The 23,915-nt window shown below is 44.4% G+C and overlaps 1 protein-coding gene across 2 annotated transcripts in view; it reads left to right on the forward strand.

Moving 5' to 3' along the window:
- rasa4 (RAS p21 protein activator 4) overlaps positions 1 to 23,915 on the forward strand; it is a 251,575-nt gene that overhangs the window by 204,639 nt on the left and 23,021 nt on the right. Inside the window, exons 12-17 of one of the 2 annotated variants that reach the window (XM_068010142.1) lie at positions 3,924 to 4,036; positions 7,688 to 7,880; positions 15,194 to 15,331; positions 18,125 to 18,269; positions 21,223 to 21,395; positions 22,263 to 22,400. In XM_068010142.1, coding sequence (XP_067866243.1) covers positions 3,924 to 4,036; positions 7,688 to 7,880; positions 15,194 to 15,331; positions 18,125 to 18,269; positions 21,223 to 21,395; positions 22,263 to 22,400 — 900 coding nt within the window. The remainder of the gene's footprint in view (positions 1 to 3,923; positions 4,037 to 7,687; positions 7,881 to 15,193; positions 15,332 to 18,124; positions 18,270 to 21,222; positions 21,396 to 22,262; positions 22,401 to 23,915) is intronic. The other variant, XM_068010143.1, reaches the window with a different exon arrangement.

Here is a 23,915-nt window from a genome sequence, read left to right on the forward strand (position 1 = left end):
TTCAGGGATCTGTGGACGTGCACTCCAAGGTCCCTCAGATCCTCTACACTTCTCAGTATCCTACCATTTATTGTGTATTGCCTTGCCTTGTTAGCCTTCCCCAAATGCATTCTTCACCCTTCTCTGGATTGAACTCCATTTGCCACTGTTCCGCCCACCTGATATCCATTGATGTCTTCCTACAGTCTTCATTATCAACCTCAAGGCCAATTTTTTTTATCATCTCCAAACTTCTTAATCATACCCCCTACATTAAAGTCCAAAGCATTAATATATAGCACAAAGGCAAGGGATCTAATACTGAGCCCTGTGAAGCCCCACTGGAAACAGCATTCCAGTCACAAAAACACCCATTGACTATTACCCTTTGTTTCCTGCCTCTAAGCCAATTTTGGATCCAACTTGCCACTTTGCCTTGGATCCCATGGGCTTTTACTTTTGCGGCATGTCTGCCATGTGGGATCTTATCAAAAGCCTCGCTAAAATCTTTATAGATGACATCAAATGCACTACCCTCATTGACTCTCCTTGTTACCTGCTCAAAAAATTCAATCATATTGGTCAGACACGACCTTCCCTTAACAAATCTGTGCTGATGTCTTTGATTAACCTGTGTCTTTCTAAATGAAGATTTATCCTGTCCCTCAGAATTTTTTCCAATAATTTTCCCACCACTGAGTTTAGGCTGACTGGCCTGTAATTACTCAGCCTACCCTTTTCTCCCTTTTTAAACAATGGTTAAATATTAGCTGTCATCCAGTCCTCTGGCACCACACCTGTAGCCAAAGAGGATTAGAAAATGATAGTCAGAGCCGCCACTTTTTCTTCTCTTGCTTCCCTTAACAGCCTAGGATCCATTTTGTCCGGGCCTGAGGATTTATCCATTTTCAATTATGTTAAACCCCTTAATACTTCCTTTCCCACTTATTTTGAATGCTGGACTTTGTAACATGATTATGTTTTAAAAACTGGGATTTTTAAAAGTTTACGATAGAGTCAGAGAAGTCTGGTGACCTCACATCAACTCTGCTTAAAGACAAGACAAAAATCCTGGTTACCAGGACAACAGACAACTCAGATCAAAGAATTTTTTGAAAATCAGAGACTGCAGGGATATAACACCTGAAGAACAATGGTTTTCACCCTCCCAGACTTTCAGATCATAAACAAGGAATCAGTGATTCTGAGAATGCAAATATGCATGGCAGCTGCTAATACCTGGAAGCAATGGAAACCTGACTGGCTCTGCTGAAGCCAGATTTGTAGACTTTGCATATTGGAAAAGGACAATGGGCTATTGACATTTGATTCCAGAAAAATTTAACAAATTTTCTGATGGCAGTGAGGCTGTAAGAAAGGAGACCAGCAGCTGTCGCCTCAGAGTAGGCTGTAAGGGAGATGACCAGTGGTGGCAGCCTAAAGGGAGAGCGAGAGGGAACACTTACTCTCAGAAGATATACATTGAAAGGCTGCGAAGACTTGAACTTTTTTTGAAAGTTGAGGTTTGCGGGCAAGTATAAGACCAACAGGATCATCAGGGATCACCTTATACACGGACGTCCAGGAAGAAAGTGCTCGGAACAGTCAGCGAAGAGGACATCGACTTTGAGAAAGGCTTGGGAGATCCAACTCTCTGCAACTGGGAGGAGTTTGGGACTTTTAGCCACAAAGATTTTGCCATCAAGGAGGACTGTGTAACATATAACTGTGGTGTGAGGTTTTCAAGTGTTTTAATAAGTAAAGAAAATACCTTTCTTTGTAATTTGGAGTATTAGCTACTTACAAAGTACTATTTAGTTAATGGGGATTTCTTTTCATTTAATTGTTATAATAAAAGTCTTAGAACGTGAAATCTTGTCGTGTAATTCTTTAAATTGTTCTGGGGCTTCATATCTCGTATTTTAATGGTAACGGTCTCAGTGAGGTTGTAACACAGTGTTAATTTCAACTAATATTTCACACTCCTCTTCCCTGATTGCAAAGTCTGTATCATCCCTCTCTTTTGTGAAAGCAGATGCAAAGTATTCATTAAGAACCATAACCATGCCCTCCATCTCCACACACACGTTACACTTATGGTCCTTAATAGACCCTACTCTTTTCTTTAGTTATCCTCTTGCTCTTTATGTGGTTATATAAAAAAAAACTTTGGATTTTACTTGCCAATATTTTTTCATGCCCTCTCTTTGCTTTCCTAATCTTTTTAATTTCACCCCTACACTTTTGATACTCATCGAAGTTTTCAGCAGTATTGAACCCTTGGTATCTGTCATAAACTTCCCTTTTTTAAATTTATCCTCTCCTTTAAGCCCTCGACATCCTGGGGGCTCTGGATTTGTTAGTTGTACCATTTTTTCTTTAAGGGAACATACTTGCTCTGAACCCTCACTATCTCTTCCTTGATTGCCTCCCATTGATCTGGCACTCATTTGCCTTCAAGCAGCTGTTTCCAGTCCACTTTAGCTAAATCACATCTCAGCTTAGTAAAATCAGTTTTTCCCCAATTGAGAACTTTTATTCCTGGTCTATCTTTGTCCTTTTCCATAATTACCCGAAATCTTACTGAGTTATGATCACTTCCACCAAAGATATACAATTAACAGCTGCCGGAGATTGCAGAGGTAGGGTGGGGAGATGTCATGGAGGAACGTTGATACTAGGATGAGAATTTTAAACATTAGGAAAAGGGGAAGCAATGTGTGTCAGGCAGGTGAGGCATATGCAGGACTTAATATGAGACTGCATATGTGCAGCAGAGCTACCACCGGAAAGGGAAATTATTTGATATTCAGTGGCTCAATCAGTAAATAATCACTGCCTAAACCTTGGCTGAAATATTGAGAGCAATTCTGGGTAGAGGCCTGCTTTAGGTCGGGAAAATGAACCCAACCGAACCACAGCAGGCCCGAGCCCGACCTGGCCCGAGTTCCCTCCGATTTTGCCCCAAGCCCGACCCAACCCGGACCCGTCACTACTCGGCCCAACCCTAGCCCGACCCAACCATCCGTTTACTTACCTTGCTGTCATCGAATCTGCAAGAAGCTGCAGTGCATGCGCAAGACGTCATAGCGACGTCACTCGCTCACTGCGCAGACTCAGTTTCGTCCCGGACTCCTAGCTCAGATAAGTTTTTTATTTTTAATACTTGCCAGCAGAGCACTTCCTGTGTGTGTCCGTCCCGACCCGACTCGACGTGACTCGATCTGGACTCGGCCCGACCCAACCCGAGCCCGAAAGCCGACCCTGGATGATGGGCCCAACCCGACCCGAACCAGACACATGTCGTCGGGCCCCGTCGGGTTCGGGTCGGGTAGCAGGCCTCTAATTCTGGACACCTCAATTTAGGAGGGATGTCAAGGCCTTGCAGAGGGGGCAGCTGAAATTTGCTTGATATGAGAGGTGAGGGACTTCAGTTGTGTGGAGACTAGAGAGGCTGGGATTGTTCTCCTTAGAGCCGAAAAGAATAAGCGGAAATTTAATAGAGATAGTCAAAATTATGATTTCGATAGAATAAACGAGAAGAAAGTGTTTCCACTGGCAGGAGGGTCGGTAACCAGAGGATACAGATTTAATATAATTGGCAAAAGATGGGAGATTAGGAGAATTTCTTCCATGCAGCAAGTTGTTATGATTTGGAAGGGTGGTGGAAGCAACTTCCATTGTAACTTTCAAAAGGGAATTGATAGATACTTGAAAAGAAAAATCTACAGGGCTATGAGGAAAGAGTGGGGAATGGATGAATTGGATAATTGTTGCAAAAGATTGCCACAGATGTGATAGGTTGAATAGCTTCCTTCTCTGCTGTATGATTCTATAAACAGGAAAATAGGAAATCTAGGAAAATGAAGAACTAAATCATCATTATTATTGGTATGTTGCTGCCTCTGTTGTGCATTCATTTGTTTGTCTTTTAAATGCTACAGGTGGTTGGGATGCAATATTTGCACAATATCCTTGGACCAACCATAAACCGGGTATTTGAAGAAAAAAAGTATGTGGAGCTGGACCCAAATAAAGTGGAATTCAAGGAAGCAGGGTAATGATCAACTAATTGTCTTCTCACCCTGTTAGCCTAATAAGACCCCACCATAAATATATGAAACATTTACCAAGACTGAATTTGTCTGAGGAGGACAATGGGAATGTTGTAGGAATGACGCATTTGGATTTGGTGCTTGGATTTAGTATGGGTTCATTGAGAGGTGACAGCAGTGTTTCAAAAGCCTGTACTGCTCTTTGTAAAGCTAATTCTTGCTCAAAGGTGCTGTATTTGACATTTTACCCCTGGGTACCACTTCAGGGATTTTATCTTTCCAATTTCTTTTTAAAAAAAGGTAACAAAGGCACAATAATCTGTGAAAAGAAAGAAAAATGCCTTGCCTTTTTAAGCATCTGGAAGATTGCTACAGCTGATACCTCCATCCATTGTCCCCCTCTGAGTCTTTTATCTATCAAGTCATAATGCCTTCAATTTTGGCCTAAATTTAAGGTTTTTATCCTGCAAATAAAATTATGCATTCCTTTCTTTAAAGGCCACAACTCGGCATTTACTGCACTAGTCTCAGTTTATTCCAGAGAAAGAATCTCTTCCAAGTTTGTTAACTTTTTTTTGCAACAATACTCTTAACTGTTCTTCCAGTTGTTGGTGGCCCAGGCAAAGCTTCCAGGCCTTCTAGCATTCTTGAGCCAGCCACTAGGAGACACACAAATGTAGGCCAGTGATGACAATTCCTCCAATTGCCCTCTGTCATGGGGAGATGCCTGGGTTCCACTTAGTGCCAAAGCATCACAATGAACTCAGTACGATGGGCACCTCATCACTTGGTAATGAAGGGTTGGTGCCCCGCCTAATAAGTATGTCGTCACATCCTACAGTTCCGTTTAATTTTAAAGAATTTATCACTTCTTGGTTTGTCTATATTCTGTATTACTTTGAAAACCAGAATCCTGTCTCTCCTCACTCTTCATTTTCATCTTGTGCCTTAGCCACAAACTCAGAAGAATGATTCTGTCACACTTCGGGATTTATTCGGCCATTTTGCCACAGAAAGGATTTGGAAACAAGAGTTATAGTTAAAGGTTGTGTTTTCACACAATGTATATTCATACAATTTTAAATAGAAAGGTACTGAGATGAGGCATGGTTAGAATGCTGATGAGTTTGTCTTTGGAGTTCTACTGCCAAATATTGTACCTAATAAGCAATTTGTGGGGATGTTATGATAATCAATAAATGCCTCACACCCACCGTGTTGGGAGGTTCTTGATCCCAGGCACTTGATGGAGATTGTCTGACATTGGCCCTCTCACCGCAGCATGTGAACACAGAGAGTCGGATTTTTAACCAGAGTTGAAAAGTCAAGCTTTCATCAGGCTTAGAATATTAGCATGCAAGAGGGTAGTTAGAAGTTACTTAAGTCAAGCAAGATGATCCAGTTTGTATTATTAGGCAAAACCAGTTCTACTGATTGTAGTAAGTGGGCGGGTTTCTATAGAGCCCTCGACGTCGGGATCCATGGTGGGTGGGGGGGGGGCGGTCCTGAAGATGGCCCTGGATGAGGCCTGCCCCAAACCCCGGCACTGGCAGGGCCTGGCCTGATATTGCAGACGGCAGTGAAGCCTCGTGCCCGCCCCCCCCCCACTCCGCTGCTCGGCGACGGGACCGCAATTTAAATATTTAAATTAATTAAAATAACTGAATTTGTTACTCTCCATTCGCCTCCTAATGTCCTGCCGCGATCTTCACCACGGTGGCCAGCACTGCCGCGCCTTTGGATCCTCGTCGGGGAAAACGAGGCGCCAATACTGGTGGGTGAGGGGAGGAGGTAAGTTTCTCAGTGAGGGAGAGGGGTCAAATTAGTGTCATGGGTGTAGGGGATGGTGGGAAGGATTATAGTTTAAAGTTTATGCAGTTGGCAGGGGAAGGTCAGACAGTAAAGGTATGTGTTTTGAGGGGGGGGAAGGACAAATAATTAATTTAATTGTTATTGTGGGGTGGGAGGGGGGTAAAAGAGATGTAATTAATTTAATTTAATTTAATCTTTCTTTAAATATTTAAATTTGCCTGTAGGGTTAACAGCCCTTTAAAAATGGTGGCACACCTGCACAAAGGCAGCTGACGCATTGCCGGGGACGGACAGCCCACCCCCTCCACGTGATACTGGGGGGGGGGGGGGGTGCGGTCCTCCCCAGCTATTTAAATGAGGAAGCGCGGTGGCTTTTTGGCCGCATGGGCCTCCATTTTTTTTGCCTCCCGCCGAATTCATCCCAGTGAGTTTGAACATGCCTGGTGCTCTGTATGTTCACTTGCTTTAAAATAAGCCACCTTAATGATTTGTATTGGACCTCACCTTATCAATTCATGGATCATGTGCGAAAGACACAGATAGTCAATTCAGATCACAAGGGGATACTATTGCTGCACCTCTCGGTTCTACTATAATTTAGCTGAATATTGGCCAGCGCACACCTAAATGTAAAATGCTGAGACAGTTTACAGAAGTAACTAGCATGTCTTTTACCTGAGAGAATATCTAAAGCAAAGCTCTAAATTTGGGACAATCCATTACTGCAAAATCTGAGTCTTTTTCCCCATTATCTGTACCAGCCATCATGACTATGAGCTCTCTGAAGAAGAAGGTCAAATTGAAACCAATTTATTCCAAACTGTAGGTAGTTACTCCTGGGAATGGCAATGATACGACCCAACTCATTTCTTGTAGTACCCTTAATAGGTGGCAGAGGGAGACTCATTCTGTCACTCATGGATGAGTTCAAATACTCACTAAGGTGGAAGCACAGCAGGCTAGTTGACTATGCCACGCATTCTCTTTTCTACTAATGACTGAATTCTCTGCACCATGACGGTTTAGTCGGCGTGTGGTGTGTGTTTTCATGAATCACCTCCCTTTGGCAGAGCGATGGCTAAAACTGTGTGCACCAGCTTGAGTGCAACTCATTGATGTGTTATATCAGGTTGGCTATATCCACCATTCTCTGGGAAATTGTTACAGAACAATAGGTGTTGAAACTAAATCACAGCAGTAATAGTTTCAAATTTAAGAATGTGTTGGCACCGTCAAGTCCCAAATAACAATCAATCTGTGGAAACAAAACCTATAAATGACACTGACGAATCATGCAGCTATCACTCTGACCAGTTTTACTTCCTGTGTGAAATATTTTACACTTGTCTGCAGTAATTGTTATCGTGCTGTCCACTTACATATTTTATTCAATATACTTTGTAACCCATTTACTCTCATGTTCTCTCTCTGTTTTTCTCTTTCTATCTCTCTCTCTTGTATTTTCATTCTCTCTCCCTCCCTTGTGTTTTCTCTTACTTCTATCATTCCCCTTTCTGCCTTCTTCCCATTCTCCCCTTTGATAGAGTGCTGAAAGAATCAGGCTAAGAGACCTCCAAGAGTTTGTCATGCATTAAGCTGCTTTCTTTTAGCCGCAGTATAACGGCAAGAGGTGCAGGGACAACCTGTTCAGAGAAATATAGGCACCACAATGTTGTCTGGCAGTACAGAAGAGCAGCAAATCACTCACCATGTATTCTCTGCAACAGTTCCTTCTGTTACATTACACTGTGCCATGGTTGACAGTAGTGTATAACACACTGTACGGGAAAGCCAATTGCAAAAGATATATATATATCTATTTTAAAACATTTTCCTTCCAGTTGTTCAGGACTCCATCGGTGCCAGACTGAGGTGGATATAATTCAGCAGAGCGCACAGTGTCTGCAATCCTACCTGACAGAGCTGGTTGAAGCCATTGTGAAGTCAGTGGAACAGTGCCCTTCCATTATCAGAGCCACCTTCAGACAGCTCTTTAATAGTGTGGAGGAGAGATTCCCTCAGGATCACTACAAGGTGTGTACTGCAGAAGCTGCCTCGAATTTACCAGCTTTCTTAAGAGTCTTATGTTTCTCTAGATCTCTCTGCACATTGATGTGAAGAAGATTGGATTCTGAAATCAAAACAAAAAATGCACAGCCTCCCATCAGCCTTTGAAAGAGAAAGTTAGCTCAGTAGTTCAGATGTGACCTTTTATCTAGTTAATGCTGATTGACCTGCTGTGTATTTTAATCCTTTGTTTTTTTATAATATATGCAATGATGTATTTGAATGAAGTCCAGTCTCTCTCACCTCTTCTCTGACTCACTAGTTTAGTTTAGAGATACAGCACTGAAACAGGCCCTTTGGCCCACCGAGTCTGTGCCGACCATCAACCACCCATTTATACTAATCCTACACTAATCCCATATTCCTACCACATCCCCATCTCTCCCTATATTTCCCTACCACCTACCTATACTAGGGGCAATTGCTACTGGTCAATTTACCTATCAACCTGCAAGTCTTTGGCATGTGGGAGGAAACCGGAGCACCCGGAGAAAACCCACGCAGACACAGGGAGAACTTGCAAACTCCACACAGGCAGTACCCAGAATTGAACCCGGATCGCTGGAGCTGTGAGGCTGCGGTGCTAACCACTGCGCCACTGTGCCGCCCACTCTATTGGAGATTAGAGCCTATTCTCATTCATACACAACAGCCGCATTAGAGAAAGCCATCTTTGGCTTTGCGTCCTTGTGAACAGTGTTACAACCAAAGCGGGAGGAGTGCACTGTTTATTCTAATCCCAATTCTCCACAGATCAAACAGTGGCGCAGTGGTTAGCACCGCAGCCTCACAGCTCCAGCGACCCGGGTTCAATTCTGGGTACTGCCTGTGTGGAGTTTGCAAGTTCTCCCTGTGTCTGCGTGGGTTTTCTCGGGTGCTCCGGTTTCCTCCCACATGCCAAAGACTTGCAGGTTGATAGGTAAATTGGCCATTATAAATTGTCCCTAGTATAGGTAGGTGGTAGGGAAATATAGGGATGGGTGGGGATGTGGTAGGAATATGGGATTAGTGTAGGATTAGTATAAATGGGTGGTTGATGGTCGGCACAGACACGTTGGGCCGGAGGGCCTGTTTCAGTGCTGTATCTCTAAAAAAAAATATTTAAAATTTTCTGACTTACTAATACAGTCAATCATATACTCTTATTTTTGCCAGAATAGAACACACTAACTAGGTTTCTTTAATGAACAACAAAATTAACAGTTTATTATAGAACACTAGTAATGAAGTAAAGCATAAACACACAGATAGAAATTTTTTAAGTTCCCTTTTTACCTTAACCAACTTTTCAAGTCCCTTTTTATCTTAGCCCCACATGCTCTCTCTCTCTCACTCAATCACACACACACACGCACACCAGTTAACTGAAAAAATAAAAGGGACTTTTAAATTCAGAACTCTGTTACAGACAAAAAAAAAACACCTGGGCTGATTACTTGCTCATTTTTGAAGAAAACAGCAAATGAGATATGTTGTTCCAAACTGGCATACAGTCTAACTTCCGAGTACACGTAGACAGGTCACTGGGATCTTTTAGAACAGTTCTTTTCACGCGGCGTGAGAATTAATGTAGTAGGCTTTCTTCAAAGACAGGAGACAAGATGAATTGATACAGTGGACTTCTCAGGGTCTTTTAGAGATTTGCTGGACAGCAAACTGGGTTGTGGTCTTCTCTCCTTACTTCACTTCTTCTTCAGACTAACTTTATCAGCCACTCACTCTCGAAGGTAAAACAACTCTGATACACAGCCAAAAGCTTGTGAGTTTGCTGCCCTCTCAGGTGCTCTCTGTTGCTCCCTGGGCTTGTCCAATCAAGGGGCGCATGACTGCCTACATCTCCCTGTTACCAGGGTTTCTGTTCTATTTTTAACTTGAGTCATGTGACAACCAGTAAACATTGTTGCCAAATTAGTTCTTTCAGTGCCCTTTTGAAAAAAAGCTGGTCCAACATTTATTCAGTTTGACTATGAATTCCTTAAAAAAATATTTGGGCGGCACAGTGGCGCAGTGGTTAGCACTGCAGCCTCACAGCTCCAGTGACCAGGATTCGGTTCTGGGTACTGCCTGTGCGGAGTTTGCAAGTTCTCCCTGTGTCTGGGTGGGTTTCTGCCGGGTGCTCCAGTTTCCTCCCACAGCCAAAGACTTGCAGGTTGATAGGTAAATTGGCCATTGTAAATTGCCCCTAGTGCAGGTAGGTGGTAGGAGAATGGTGGGGAATATGGGGTTAATGTAGAATTAGTATAAATGGGTGGTTGGTTGGCACAGACTCGGTGGTCCAAAGGGCCTGTTTCAGTGCTGTATCTCTAAATAAAAAATAAAAGAATCACTTCCATAACAACAGACATGGGATATGTATACCATTTCCCTCCAATTCCACAGCCTTCAGTACTAACTAGGTCTGTTTAATGTGTAGCTTCTCATAAAAAAAACATGTAGACTAATTTAACATCAAATATGTGCTGCTACAGGAACTCCAACATATGGGATTCAGATTTAAATCCCCTCCTCTGAGTTCCCTATCTCCACTGTGCACTGAAAGCATTAGCCATGGGCATGCATATCCCCACAGTGAGGAAAGGAAAATCAGAGGGACAGTCCATCACTAGTAGGTAAAAAGTTGGGATGGCTTGTTAACCCAGTTTCCCACCCACATTAGGAGCAGCAATGAAAAACAGAATGAGGGGAGAAACTAGAAAATATCTTCAAAACAAACTGCCCTTCAATTCACCTTCTTGTATTTGCTTTTAAATAATAATGTATTCTCTGCTTGAATAATGTAATTGGCTGAGTTTCCACTCCTCTCTCTACTGACTGAGTTCATCATGAAACCAGACATTGCCCCTACCCTTCCATCCATTACTCCTTGTGATGAACTCAAACCAGAGCTTTCTATTTCCCTTCTGGTGTTTGATAAAGTGTATCCCAAAACTCGTTTTCACAGCCACATCTCCTTCCTCAGTGACTGTCTCTGGCTCCAACTTATTCCACATGGATTCCAACTGCAGTTTCACCCATCATGTTTAGAATCCACCCAGGATTACAGGTATCTCCGAGAAATACAACATTCCTCGGACTGCTGTTCTCTCCGCATCCTGAGATCCACACTCAGTGCTATGCGCTGCCACATGTACATGCTGAACCTTTCTCTCCAGCAGCACCACCTCACCTTATCTCAAAGCTGTTCTACTCCGCAGTTTCATTTCATCCTTCGTCTCATCTGACGCATTAACAAAAAACTTTTTTTCTTCCTTTCAGGTGTCAAGGAACGCAAGCTCTAGCAGCTGATGGGGACTAATGCCCCTCCAGATCCTTCTTCCCCTTCACTTCCCTCTGACCCCACCCCTTTTGATCTGACCCCTTGCCGTGTATTCACTATACCCTCTGACCTCCCCCTCTCTGACGCTGAACGTTCTGTACTCAGCAAAGGTCTCAGTTTTATCCCTTTACGCCCCCACCTCAATGAATTTTGTGCTCGGCATGACGTCGAGCTCTTCTTCCGTCACCTTCGCCTCCGTGCTCACTTCTTTGAGCAGGAGTCCTCCCCCCAACCGGCAGACCTATTCACCCACCTTCAGCATTCTCCCTCTACCTGGACCCCTCCCCCTGGCCTCTTACCCGCTCTTGATCTTTTAATTGAAAACTGTCGGCAAGACATTGGTCATCTCAATCTCTCTGCCCCCCTCACTCACTCTAACCAGTCCCCCACTGAACTTGAGGCACTCTGTTCTCTCAGGTCTAACCCCGACATGGTCATCAAACCTGCAGATAAGGGTGGTGCTGTTGTTGTATGGCGTACCGACCTCTACCTTGTAGAGGCTCAGCGCCAACTTTCAGACACTTCTTCCTACCTCCTGGACCATGACCCCACCACCGAACATCAAGCCACTGTCCACAGGACTGTCACTGACCTCATCTCTTCTGGAGATCTTCCCTCTATAGCCTCCAACCTCGTAGTCCTACAACCCCAGACAGCAGGCTTCTACCTCCTTCCCAAAATCCACAAACAGGACTGTCCCGGCAGACCGATTGTGTCAGCCTGCTCCTGCCTCACTAAACTTATTTCTTCCTATCTTGACTCTATCTTTTCTCCGCTGGTCCAGTCTCTTCCCACCTACATCCGTGACTCTTCTGACGCCCTACGTCATTTTGACAATTTCCAGTTTCCTGGCCCCAAACGCCTCCTCTTCACTATGGACGTCCAATCTCTCTACACCTCCATCCTCCACCAGGATGGTTTGAGGGCTCTCCGCTTCTTCCTTGAACAGAGGCCCAACCAGTCCCCATCCACCACCACCCTCCTCCGCCTGGCTGAACTTGTTCTAACATTGAACAACTTATCCTTCAACTCCACTCACTTCCTTCAAGTAAAAGGTGTTGCTATGGGTACCCGCATGGGTCCTAGTTATACCTGTCTTTATGTGGGATATGTCGAACATTCCTTGTTCCAGACCTACTCAGGCCCCCTCCCCCAATTCTTTTTCCGGTACATTGATGACTGTATCGGTGCCGTTTCCTGCTCCCGCGCCGAACTGGAAAACTTTATCAACTTTGCTTCTAATTTCCACCCTTCTCTCACCTTTACATGGTCCATCTCCGAAACTTCCCTTCCCTTCCTCGACTTCTCTGTCTCCATCTCTGGGGATAGGCTGTCCACTAATATCCATTATAAGCCCACCGACTCCCACAGCTACCTCGACTACACTTCTTCACACCCTGCCTCCTGTAAGGACTCCATTCTATTCTCCCAGTTTCTCCGTATCCGACGCATCTGCTCTGATGATGCAATCTTCCATGACAGCGCTTCTGATATGACTTCCTTTTAACTCAACCGAGGATTCCCCCCCCCCACTGTGGTTGACAGGGCCGTCAACCGTGTCCGGCCCATTTCCCGCACCTCTACCCTCACCCCTTCCCCTCCCTCCCAGAACCGCGACAGGGTTCCCCTTGTCCTCACTTTCCACCCCTTCAGCCTCCATATCCAAAGGATCATCCTCCGCCATTTCCGCCACCTCCAGCATGATACCATTACCAGTCGCATCTTCCCCTCCCTTCCTCTGTCAAAGTTCTGAAGGGATCGTTCCCTCCGCGACACCCTGGTCCACTTTTCCATTACCCCCACCACCTCGTCCCCTTTCCACGGCACCTTCCCCTGCAATCGCGGGAGGTGTAATGCCTGCCCATTTACCTCCTCTCTCCTCACTATTCTAGGCCCTAAACACACTTTTCAGGTGAAGCAGTGATTTACTTGTACTTCTTTCAATGTAGTGTACTGTATTCGCTGCTCACAATGTGGTCTCCTCTACATTGGGGAGACCAAATGCAGACTGGGTGACCACTTTGCGGAACACCTTTGCTCAGTCTGAAAGCAGGACCCTGAGCTTCCGGTTGCTTGCCATTTCAACACTCCCCCCTGCTCTCATGCTCACATCTCTGTCTTGGGATTGTTGCAGTGTTCCAGTGAACATCAACGCAAGCTCGAGGAACAGCATCTCATTTACCGATTAGGCACACCACAGCCTGCCGGACTGAACATTGAGTTCAATCATTTCAGAGCATGATGGGGCCCCCCATTTTACTTTTATTTTTATTTATTTTTCTTTTTTCTTTTTTTATATTTTTTTTGTGTTTATTTTATCTTATTTAATTTTAGTTTGTTCAGTTTGCCTATCCACTGTTTTGTTTCATGTTTGTACTTGCAGATGTTCAGTTTTCAGTCTGTTAGCATCCTATCTGTACTAATGCTTTGTCTTTCAACACACATTAACAAATTGTTTGCCTTTGCTCCATGACCTTCTGGTTAGCTATTCTGTGACCTTGTCCTATCTACACCTTCTCCTTTGTTATCTCTTGCCCCACCCCCGATTTACTTGCTTAAAACCTTTCACATTTCTAATATTTGTCAGTTCTGAAGAAGGGTCACTGACCTGAAACGTTAACTCTGCTTCTCTCTCCGCAGATATTGCCAGACCTGCTGCGTATGACTGTATCGGTGCCGTTTCCTGCTCCCGCCCCGAACTGGAAAACTTTATCAACTTTGCTTCTAATTTCCACCCTTCTCTCACCTTTACATGGTCCATCTCCAACACTTCCCTTCCCTTCCACGACTTCTGTGTCTCCATCTCTGGGGATAGGCTGTCTACTAATTTCCATTATAAGCCCACCGACTCCCACAGCTACCTCTTGTTTTTATTTCAGAGCAGAAAGAGGCTGGATAACAAATATCTCCCCAAATGTTTCACGTGTCAGTAGCATATTTTTTACTATTTCATTTTTTTTAAAATTGGAAGTACCTCTGTAAAGCTAGTTAAAATATCAGTGATCAAATGATTTCTTGGATCTGTCAAGGTCCTCACTTTGAGTGAAAGGGCAAGAAGAACATGTCAGCAGACAGACAGGGTTAAATATTGAAATGTACACAGCATTTTTGGATCTTTATGGTGGAGTATGTATATGTTAAAGTGCTACTGAGTTTAATTTCACATGGGAAAGGAAATCTAGACTGCTTTAGGGAAATAATTTATCACTCAGGTGACAGTGAGGCTTGGCAATGCTGCTAGTCTCGAGTCTTCACTGGGCTCCTCATTGCTGGACTAGATTTGCACATACATCCAACAGGTTCTTGACAGCCCACACCAGAGTCCTCGAATTCTTGGGGCTTGGGTTTTCACCCATTGGCTATAGAATTCTAGTGCATATCCCATGCAAAAACGTGAGCATTATACCAACAGTTCTACACAAGAGGCCCTCATTCAATCATTCTCTGTCACAAATGGTTATACTTAGGAAGTGTATCGCCAAACCACTAGCTGGTTATTTGGGCTGTCATTAGCTTGAGTGCTCTTTTGTCCCTTTCCCCAGTGTAACTAAATGCCTGATTCTGAAGAAGCATGCACACCCTTCAAAAGAGATGCTTGTTTTTTATTCTTCTTTAAAATGTTTACTGGCCTGCTGTGTATTTCCAGTATTTCCTGGTTTTATTTCCGCATTTGAGCATTTGTGAGTATTTTTTTAAAATGCTGTGTTAATGATTTTTGCAGTGGTTAAACCCAGTGCCTTGTTTTATGCAACGAGTTATGATCTGGAATGCACTGCCTGAAAGTGTGATGGAAGCAGATTCAATAATAACTTTCAAAAGGGAATTGGATAAATATTTGAAAAGGAAGAGCTGGAAAGGCTATGGAGAAAGAGCAGGGGAGAGGGACTAATTGGTTAGCTCTTTCAAAGACGGTGGACCCAGAGATGTTATGCTCCTTTTAATCATCCTGTTGCTTTCCATACAGAACATCAAGTATGTTGCAGTCACCAGCTTTCTGTGTTTACGCTTCTTCTCACCGGCCATCATGTCTCCCAAACTCTTCTACCTACGCCCTAAACACGCAGATGCACGGACCAGCAGGACGTTGCTGCTTCTGGCCAAGGTAAACTGTCCTGACAACATGATGGCTTGACAACGTCCAGTATGAATTAGCCATTTTTGGTTTTTTTTTAATTCAAATTATTACTGCATCCTTGCCTGAGTTAATTCTGCGCTTCTTCCATTTTCATACGCACTGTCAAGATGATGTAGGTGGACGTGTGTAAAAACAATGTGGTGGACGCTCTGAGTGAGTGTCACTCCCCACCTGGAGCAGGGGACCAGCCCCTGAAAGTCTTGTGTAGGCCCTGGAGTTAACCCTGTATTCTCGCCACCAGCACACACTTAACAAGGAGAGGCATTTTTGACCATTAGGCTTTGTTTTATCTGTCTCTGGTCTGGTACCCTTGGTCTGTGTTGTACCAATGAGGGAGACGGTGGCATAGTAGTAATGTCACTAGACTAGTAATCCAGAGGCCCAGGTTAATGCCCTGGGGGCATAGGTTTAAAACCCACTGAGGCAGCTGGTGGAATTTAAATTTAATTAATTAATAAAAATCTGGAATTGAAAGCTAGTCTCAGTAGTGGTGCCATAAAACTATCATCGATTGTTGTAAAATCCCACCTGATTCACAAATGCCCTTTAGGGGAAGGAAATCTGCTGTCCTTACCCAGTCTGGCCTACATGTGACTCCAGACCCACAGTAATGTGGTTGACTCTTCCGTGCCCTCTGAAATGGCAAAGCAAGCCACTCAGTTATCAAGGGCAATTCAGGAGGGGTAACAAATGTTGGCCTTGCCAGTGACACCCACATCCCATGAAAGAATAAAAAAAGTTGTGCACCGTACCGTACCTGAAGGAGCAGCAGGTAAATTGGAATGTGGGGGTGACTGGAGAAGCTGGGATTGTTCTCATTAAAGTGGAGAAGGTTAAGGGGAGATTTAATAGGTGTGTTCAAAATTGAGGGGTTTCGTAAATAAGGAGAAATTGTTTCCAGTGGTGGGTGGGTTGGTAACCAGAGGACACAGATCTAAATAATTGGTAAAAGAGGCAGAGGAAAGATGAGGAGGTATTATTTAAGCAGTGAGCTGTTATGATCTGGACTGCAATGCCTGAAAGGGTAGTGGAAGCAGATTCAGTAGTAACTTCCAAGAGAATTAGATATTTACCTGAAAAAGGAAAAGTGTGCAGGGTTATGGGGAAAGAGCGGATGGATGGAACTAATTGGATAGCTCTTTCAAAGAGCTGGCACAGGCACAGTGGGCTGAATGGCTTCCTTCTGTGCTGTATGATTCTATAAGCAGCCCGCAATCAGAACATGCGTCACACTCCAAAGATAAACCTTGTATCAAACAAGGGTGAGACAGACAATATAAATGCATCAGACATCCAATAATAACATCAAAAACACGCACATCATTGGAGGTCATTTACAGCGTCAAAATTGACTGTCTCGGTAGGTATTTATAGATTGAACTAGATTTATCTCTCATTATAGATTGAAGATGATTCTACAATAAATGTTTATGTTTAAATTGAAAATGATGTGCAACATGACCAGGCACACATTAAACAGACAAAAGGTAATGAACTATTAAAAGGTCAGATGTTTTAATTGAATCAGTCAAAGATGAGCATAATTAGTGCCTGTTGTTCCAAGAGTATAGAGCATAAAAGCACAACATGGTAAGCAGAGAACAGCAGGAAAAGATTGTACATTAATGAACAGAAACATCAGAACCAGATCATCAGGAAACACAGACAAAGGGCTAGCACCAACAAAAAAGGTGTCTTTGTTGAAAGGGAATATTTATCCCTCTACCAACATCACGATAAGCAAATGATCTGGTCACTACCTCATTGCTGTTTGTGGGAGCTTGCTGTGTGTAAATTGGCTGCCTTGTTTCCACATAACGGGCTGGATGTTATGGTGTGCCCTGAGCCGGATGCGGGGGTGCATGGAGAAATCGGAATGGGTGGCGGGGTGGAGGAGGGCCCGTCACTTACCCATCACCAAGTAATCTTACCGGGGGCAGGATAGGCCGATGATGGCCTTACTGCCCAGAGGCCCCTAAGTGGCCTATTGAGGGCCTCTTACCGACGTTGCTGGGATCTTAGTGGGGGGTGCCTCTGCCATGCGGGGAGGATACCTTGTAAAAAGAGGTGCCCTCCCTGCGGGCTTGGGGGGTTTCCATCCGTGGGCAATTTGTGGCCCATGGAGGACCCCCACTGGCCCATGGAGGACCCCCACCGGGAACCACCACCCCCCGGAACCCCACCCCCTGGACTGCACAATCACCCAATCGCACCCCTTCGCCGGAGCCTTCCGGACTGGCCTCGGCGACCCTGCCTCACCTACCTCTGGTCTGGGGTTACATCGCTGGGCTTGGGTCCAAGGCCTCTGCAGTACCAGCAGTGGCCACCCCTCCTGGTGGCGCTGCCGATACTGCTAAGCTGCCGACCCTCTGATTGGCCAGCTGCTCATGGAGGCGGGATCCCCATCTTTAAAGGGACAGGGATCCAGCCTCTTGAAACTTTGATTTTTAAAAATCGGAGGATTGCTCTGGTGGGGGGTGGGGGGGGGGGGGGGGTGGGTTGCGGAGGGAGTGGTGGGGGTGGTGGCAGGAAAAGACCAAGGCGGGGTTTTACCTGCCTTTTCAGCCCGGCACCAGGAGCCCCACGTCCTACACAAAATCCAGCCCTGCACTTCAAAAGTATTTAATTGGCTGTAAAGCGCTTTTGGGATGTCCTGAGGCCATGAAAGGCGCTATATAAATGTAAGTTCTTTGCATCTTTTTACATCATCCTTTCACAACGATGTCATAAAGGGCAGACTGTATGACTTCTGTCTTGTAGGCAATCCAAAGTATTGGCAACATGGATACCAACGTAGCCCGGGGGAAGGAAATCTTCATGGCACCATTGCAGCCCCATATTCTCCAAGGAGTTGTGCTCTTTAAAGACTTCATCATCAAGCTAATTGACATTGAGGAGGATGAAGGTGAATATATTCAGAACTCTATAGAAATGCATTTCCCTGAAGCAGTGCATTAATCAATCTTCAGGTACTGGTGTTGACTAGTCAACTACCTATTGTCTTCATTCCGGTATTTATAGATTCATTAGATAATGTGGGATGTTTTGATATGGGCCCATTCTTTCAATTTTTCTGCCTATTCAACTAAAAATGGCATCTGATTAATTTTCCATTCAAAAGGAAGAATTATAACCGACCACAACTTAAACAGTCACAGTGTACTAGCATGATTGATAGGGTTGCTCAGAATCTTAGCAACCTACCATGGCAACAGTGTGCATCATACTGTCCCTCCCCCCCCATCATTTAACTGCACCTTGGCAGGGGGAACATCCCACACTAAAAATTGCTTCTTAAGATTAAAAAGTAATTTGCTGTAAGAGGAAAAGTGTGCATATCAGTTTCCCAATATATCCTCCTGCTTGGCGATGTTCTGTGTAGTGAGTGCCAAATAAAACAATAAAAATTGAACCCATACTCTGTTAACAACCTCAACTGCACTGTGCTGAGGGGCATGAAGGATATCAAATAGGCCCTTGTGTGATCTTGTGTTCAAGCAGGTTGTGGGATCTAACCAGCCGATGGCTAATTAATCTTGGTTAACATTTCACAGTCTTTGATGCAGATGAAGAATAACATGCCATACATTATATTTATACATGGTGCTGTGCAGTGATTTAGTTGGAACCCTGGCAGTCGTGGCTGAATCCTTGCAGTAGATGAGGTCAAGCAGGATTTAAATTATAGTTTTTAAAAATGAATCAATTGGGATAGAGACAAAATGGGTAAGAGGGGTGATCGGACAAGCAGAATTAAATTATTTACAATTTTGAACTAAGTTTCAAGTATCATAGTTCTGCAATTTTGCAGTTCTGATTTCTCTTGCTGATTATCTGGCATCCAGTATTGGATGAGCAGAAATTTCCTCCAATGAAGTATTGAGAAGACGGTAACCATTTTCCTTGGTCCTCAGCACAAACTCCGCTGTCTAGTCATCAGCTATGTCTCTCTCCATGGCTACTGTCTGCGGCTGAACCAGATTCTTCCCAACCATGGAGTCCCATTTGACACCGAGATGAGCTACCACCAAGACTGCCTATGTCCACCTCCGTAACATCGCCTTGTCACTGCCCCTGTCTCAGCTCATCTGCTGCTGAAACTTTCAACCGTGCCTTTGTTACCACTAGACTCAACTATTCTACTGCTGGCCCAGTGGAATCCCACCTTGCATCCTCCATTAACTTCAGCTCATCCAAAACTCTGCTGCCCATGTTTGAAATCGCATTAAGTCCTGTTCATCCATTATCCATGACCTACGTTGGCTCCAGATGCCTCGACTTTAAAATTCTCATTCTTGTTTTCAAATTCTTCCATGGCCTTGCCCCTCTCCATCTCTGTAAGATTCTTCAGCCTCACAACCCTTCAACATAGCTGTGCTTCTCCAATTCTGGTCTCTTGAGCATCTCCGATTTTCATCTATCCATTGGTAGCCATGCCTTCAGCTGCCTAGGCCCCGAGCTCTGGAATTCTCTCCCTAAACCACTCTGCCTCTCTATTTCTCTCTCCTCCATTATGATACCTCCTTTAAACCTACTTCTTTGACCAAGCTTTTGGTCATCCGTTCTAAGATCGTCTTATGTGGCTCATTGTCAAATTTTGTTTTTGAGGGGGGCCTTAGCAAATTTTACCACATTGAGGCGTTATGTAAATGCAAGTTGTTGTTATTGTAATTTGAATGCGATAGTGAGCTGAAAAGTTGCATAGTCCCAGTGAGACGGGGAACTGGGTCTGTTTGGGTTCACTGACACTTTCTCCCTCTTTAATCTACTAATTTCTCCTGAAGGCATTGACTCCTAGTGCCACAACTCCACAGGCACTGGTCCCTCTCTGGTAACTTTTTGAGTGGCGATTCTTGATGCCTGAGTCTAGACAGTGATCATCGCCTGGCTATTCAAGCATGGGAAGCATCACAGACTGACACGAGCATATTTCCAGTGAAGCTCTCTGGATAGTGAGCAATAAGAAAGACCCCAGGTGGGTTTGCCCTCCCTTATCTCAAGGCAGCTGAGGCCAATTACAGTGTCAATACTGGCACCATGGCTGTGATCAGCTAAATGAGCACAGGGCAGCAATCGAACCTATCGCATTAGGAATTAGGGATCGGTTACGTGCTCCTTTAACCGCTTGACCCCTTTGCATAGATTGACCCTAGCCCAACAGAACATTGTGAAAGCTTAGTGACGTGCTTCAGCTGAGAGAAGCAGCCTTGTGAGGAAGTGCTGACAGACTGGTGATCACTCGCTACAGGGACTACAGCCATCACACAAGTAGATGCTGCAAGACCACAAATTCCAATCCACAGAGTACCTGAGGCCGATTGTGACCCTGCTCTTGCTGAATTCCTGGGGTCGGGGGCAATGAGTGTGAAGCTGGCAGAGCAATATTAGCAGTGGCACCAGGCAGCTGATGTCTGAGGACGATTTTTGGCAAAGTTATTTGCAAAGATGTGTGGACCCCACTCCTGCCGGGCTGAGGTGCTGGTGGAAACTCCCGTGTACAGGGCAGGGGAAAGGGGGGAACAAGGTTTGACTCCAGTTTTTGCCTGCACAAGCTCCAGTCTGCCACCAATTTGGTGCCATGACACCAGATTTCGATGCAGGTGTTCGGGGTCATAGTGCTTTTGCTAGGGGTGGGAAGCCAGTCGGAGAAGTGGTCTTGCCTGCCCCCTGGTGGAGGGTTCGCCAACAGCACTGGCAGAGGCTGGGTGCAGGTCATCCGTCTGTCCTCTCAGTTTGGGAGGGTCCACAGTGCACAGGGAAAAGAGTGGAAAGAGGGAATGAAGTGAGAACACATGCATCATCACAGATAGAGATTGAAAATCCACTAGTCATCCTTTTTGGTGCCTGTTTCTTTTCAGAGCTGGAATCCCAGAAACGAGTGACACTGCAAACAACATCCACCATTAAAGAAGGATATTTATTAATGCACAGAGCCAAGGAGAGGGGAATTCTAACATCGTCTCACTTCAAAAAGCATTATTTTTGCTTAAATTCTGAGGCACTGTGTCATTCCAAAATGTCTGATGCAAAGGTACGTGATTTTAATATTGTATTAAAGTTAACCCAGGAGTCACTATCTGACTTTAGGACTCACCATCTATAACATAACCCTCACTGTAAAATTCTTCATTATACCAGGCTACATAAAATTTCAATAATAAACCGCTTACAACAATATTCACCTCCATGAATAAGGCCACATCTTCTCTATAACACTCTCTCTATATCACCCTCTTTATCATATTCACCCTATATCACTGTAACATTCTCCAAATACCCCAATGAACATCCAACATTATTGACTTCCGCATTATAGAAAACCCTAAAATGATGTCCTCTTCCTAACATACCCCTCAGCACAGTTCCTCGCTTGAGATAAAGGCATATCCTGAGACTGTCCAAAACAGTCTCCTAAACCCATGACCTCTAATCACCTAGATGGACAAGGGCAGCAGATACACCTGCAAGTTCCCCTCCATGTCACACGCCATCCTGACTTGGAATTATATCACCGTTCCTTCACTGTCACTGGGTTAAGATCCTGGAACTCCCTTCCTGACAGCACTGTGGGTGTACCTACAGCACATGGACTGCAGTGGTTCAGGAAGGCAGCTCACCACCACCTTCTCAAGGGAATTAGGGATGGGCAATAAATGCTGTCCTAGATAGTGACACCCACATCACGAGAATTAATATTTTAAAAAAGGCCAAGAGCAAATGAATTCTGACTGGCAGCAAGTTCTATGACCGGCTCTCTATTTGATGCCCCTCTCCCCAGTCTAGCTGACCCAGCGCAGATTCTCTATTGAAGGGCTTTTCCCAATTAGATGCAGCAAACCTCCACCTCAGCTCAAACAAGGTGACTGGTTCTGACTGCACTGTTTGATCCATTTTACAGCAAAGTGCATGCATTCCACTGTCTAAGATCAGAGCAATAGAGAAAGTCGACGAGAAGTGTTTTGGCAGCCCATACGTCATGCAGATTATTTCAACTGATGGCAGAGGACAATTTGAGATAATGTACTTACAGTGCAAGGTATGTGGAACTCCATCTATCCCTTTAAGGACCACTTCTTGCACGTGAAACATGGCCTGTCCCTTTGAGGAACACTTCCTGCATGTGAAACATGGCCTGTACCTTTAAGGAATGCTTCCTACATGTGAAACATGGCCTGTCCCTTTAAGGAACATTTCTGCATGTGAAATGTGGCCTGTTCCTTTAAGGAACACTTCCTGCATGTGAAACTCCCATCTGGTCATGTAAAATCTGTTTTCTAATGATATGTAATATTTACTTGGCCCAGCAGCACAAAAGTCATAACTGCAATCGAATCCGATTTTTAAAATATTTGCTGTCACACTGTCAGCCATTTCATAGGACAGCTCACATATGGAAACAACAACTTGCATTTATATAGCACCTTTAAGTAGTAAAGGTCACAGGAGTGTAATCAGACAAAAAAATTTGGCACCGCGTCAAAGAAGGAGGTATTATAACAGAGGACCAGAAGTTTGGACAAGGAGGCAGGTTTTAAGGAGAGAGACTGAGGTTTAGGGAGGGAATATCAGAGCTACTGGCCTAGAAAGCTGAAGGCATGGCTGCCAATGTTGGGATGAAGTCCTACGTTCCCTTCAAGGAAAGCCTACACAGAATGTCAAACACTCAGAAATAAATACTGGAAATACTCAGCAGGTCAGGCAGCATCTGTGGAGAGAGAAACAGAGTTAACGTTTCAGGTCTGTGACCTTTCATCAGGATTGGGAAAAGTTGGAAATGTAATAGGTTTTGAGCAAATGAAAGGGGAAGAATAACATGAGGAGAGGTCCGTGATAGGGTGGAGGGCAGAGCAGATTAAATGACAGGTGGGCTCATGGTACATGACCAAAGGGAGTGGTAATGGGACAAGTAAAGAAACAAAAGGTGTGTCTAGAGGAGGTGTGAATGGAAGAATCATGAAAAGCAAAGGAAATAAGACAGAAACAAACAGCAAAGAAAAACAAAAAAAAATGGGGGCAGAGGTTATGATCTAAAACTATTGGACTCAATGTTGAGTCCAAAAGGCTGTAGAGTGCCCAGTTGAAAGGTGAGGTGTGTTCCTCAGAACTGTTCCATCTTTATCTCTGTATTTGTCTTTATTGTGACTAGCAAAAACTGACCAACAGTTGCAGAAAGGCAGTCTCATCCCAGAGAGCTGGCACGACAAGACCAGTCCTGACACATGAAAACAAGTATAACATAGACTTTATGACTTAAGGAATAAGATATACACTGCATTCCTTCACTCGTATTAGATGGAAATAACCTGACAGTTTCCTGCTCCCTTTCCATACTCTTCAGTTTTTTTTTATTAATTCATGGGATATGGGCGTCGCTGGCTATGCCAGCATTTATTGCCCATCCTTAATTGCCCTTGAGAAGGTGGTGGTGAGCTGCCTTCTTGAACCGCTGCAGTCCTTGGGGTGTAGCTACACCCACAGTGCTGTTAGGAAGGCAGTTCCAGGTTTTGACCCAATGACATTGAAGGAACGGTGATGTTGTTCCAAGTCAGGA

This window comes from Heterodontus francisci, chromosome 30 (genome assembly GCF_036365525.1).
Source record: "Heterodontus francisci isolate sHetFra1 chromosome 30, sHetFra1.hap1, whole genome shotgun sequence".
Taxonomy (NCBI): domain Eukaryota; kingdom Metazoa; phylum Chordata; class Chondrichthyes; order Heterodontiformes; family Heterodontidae; genus Heterodontus; species Heterodontus francisci.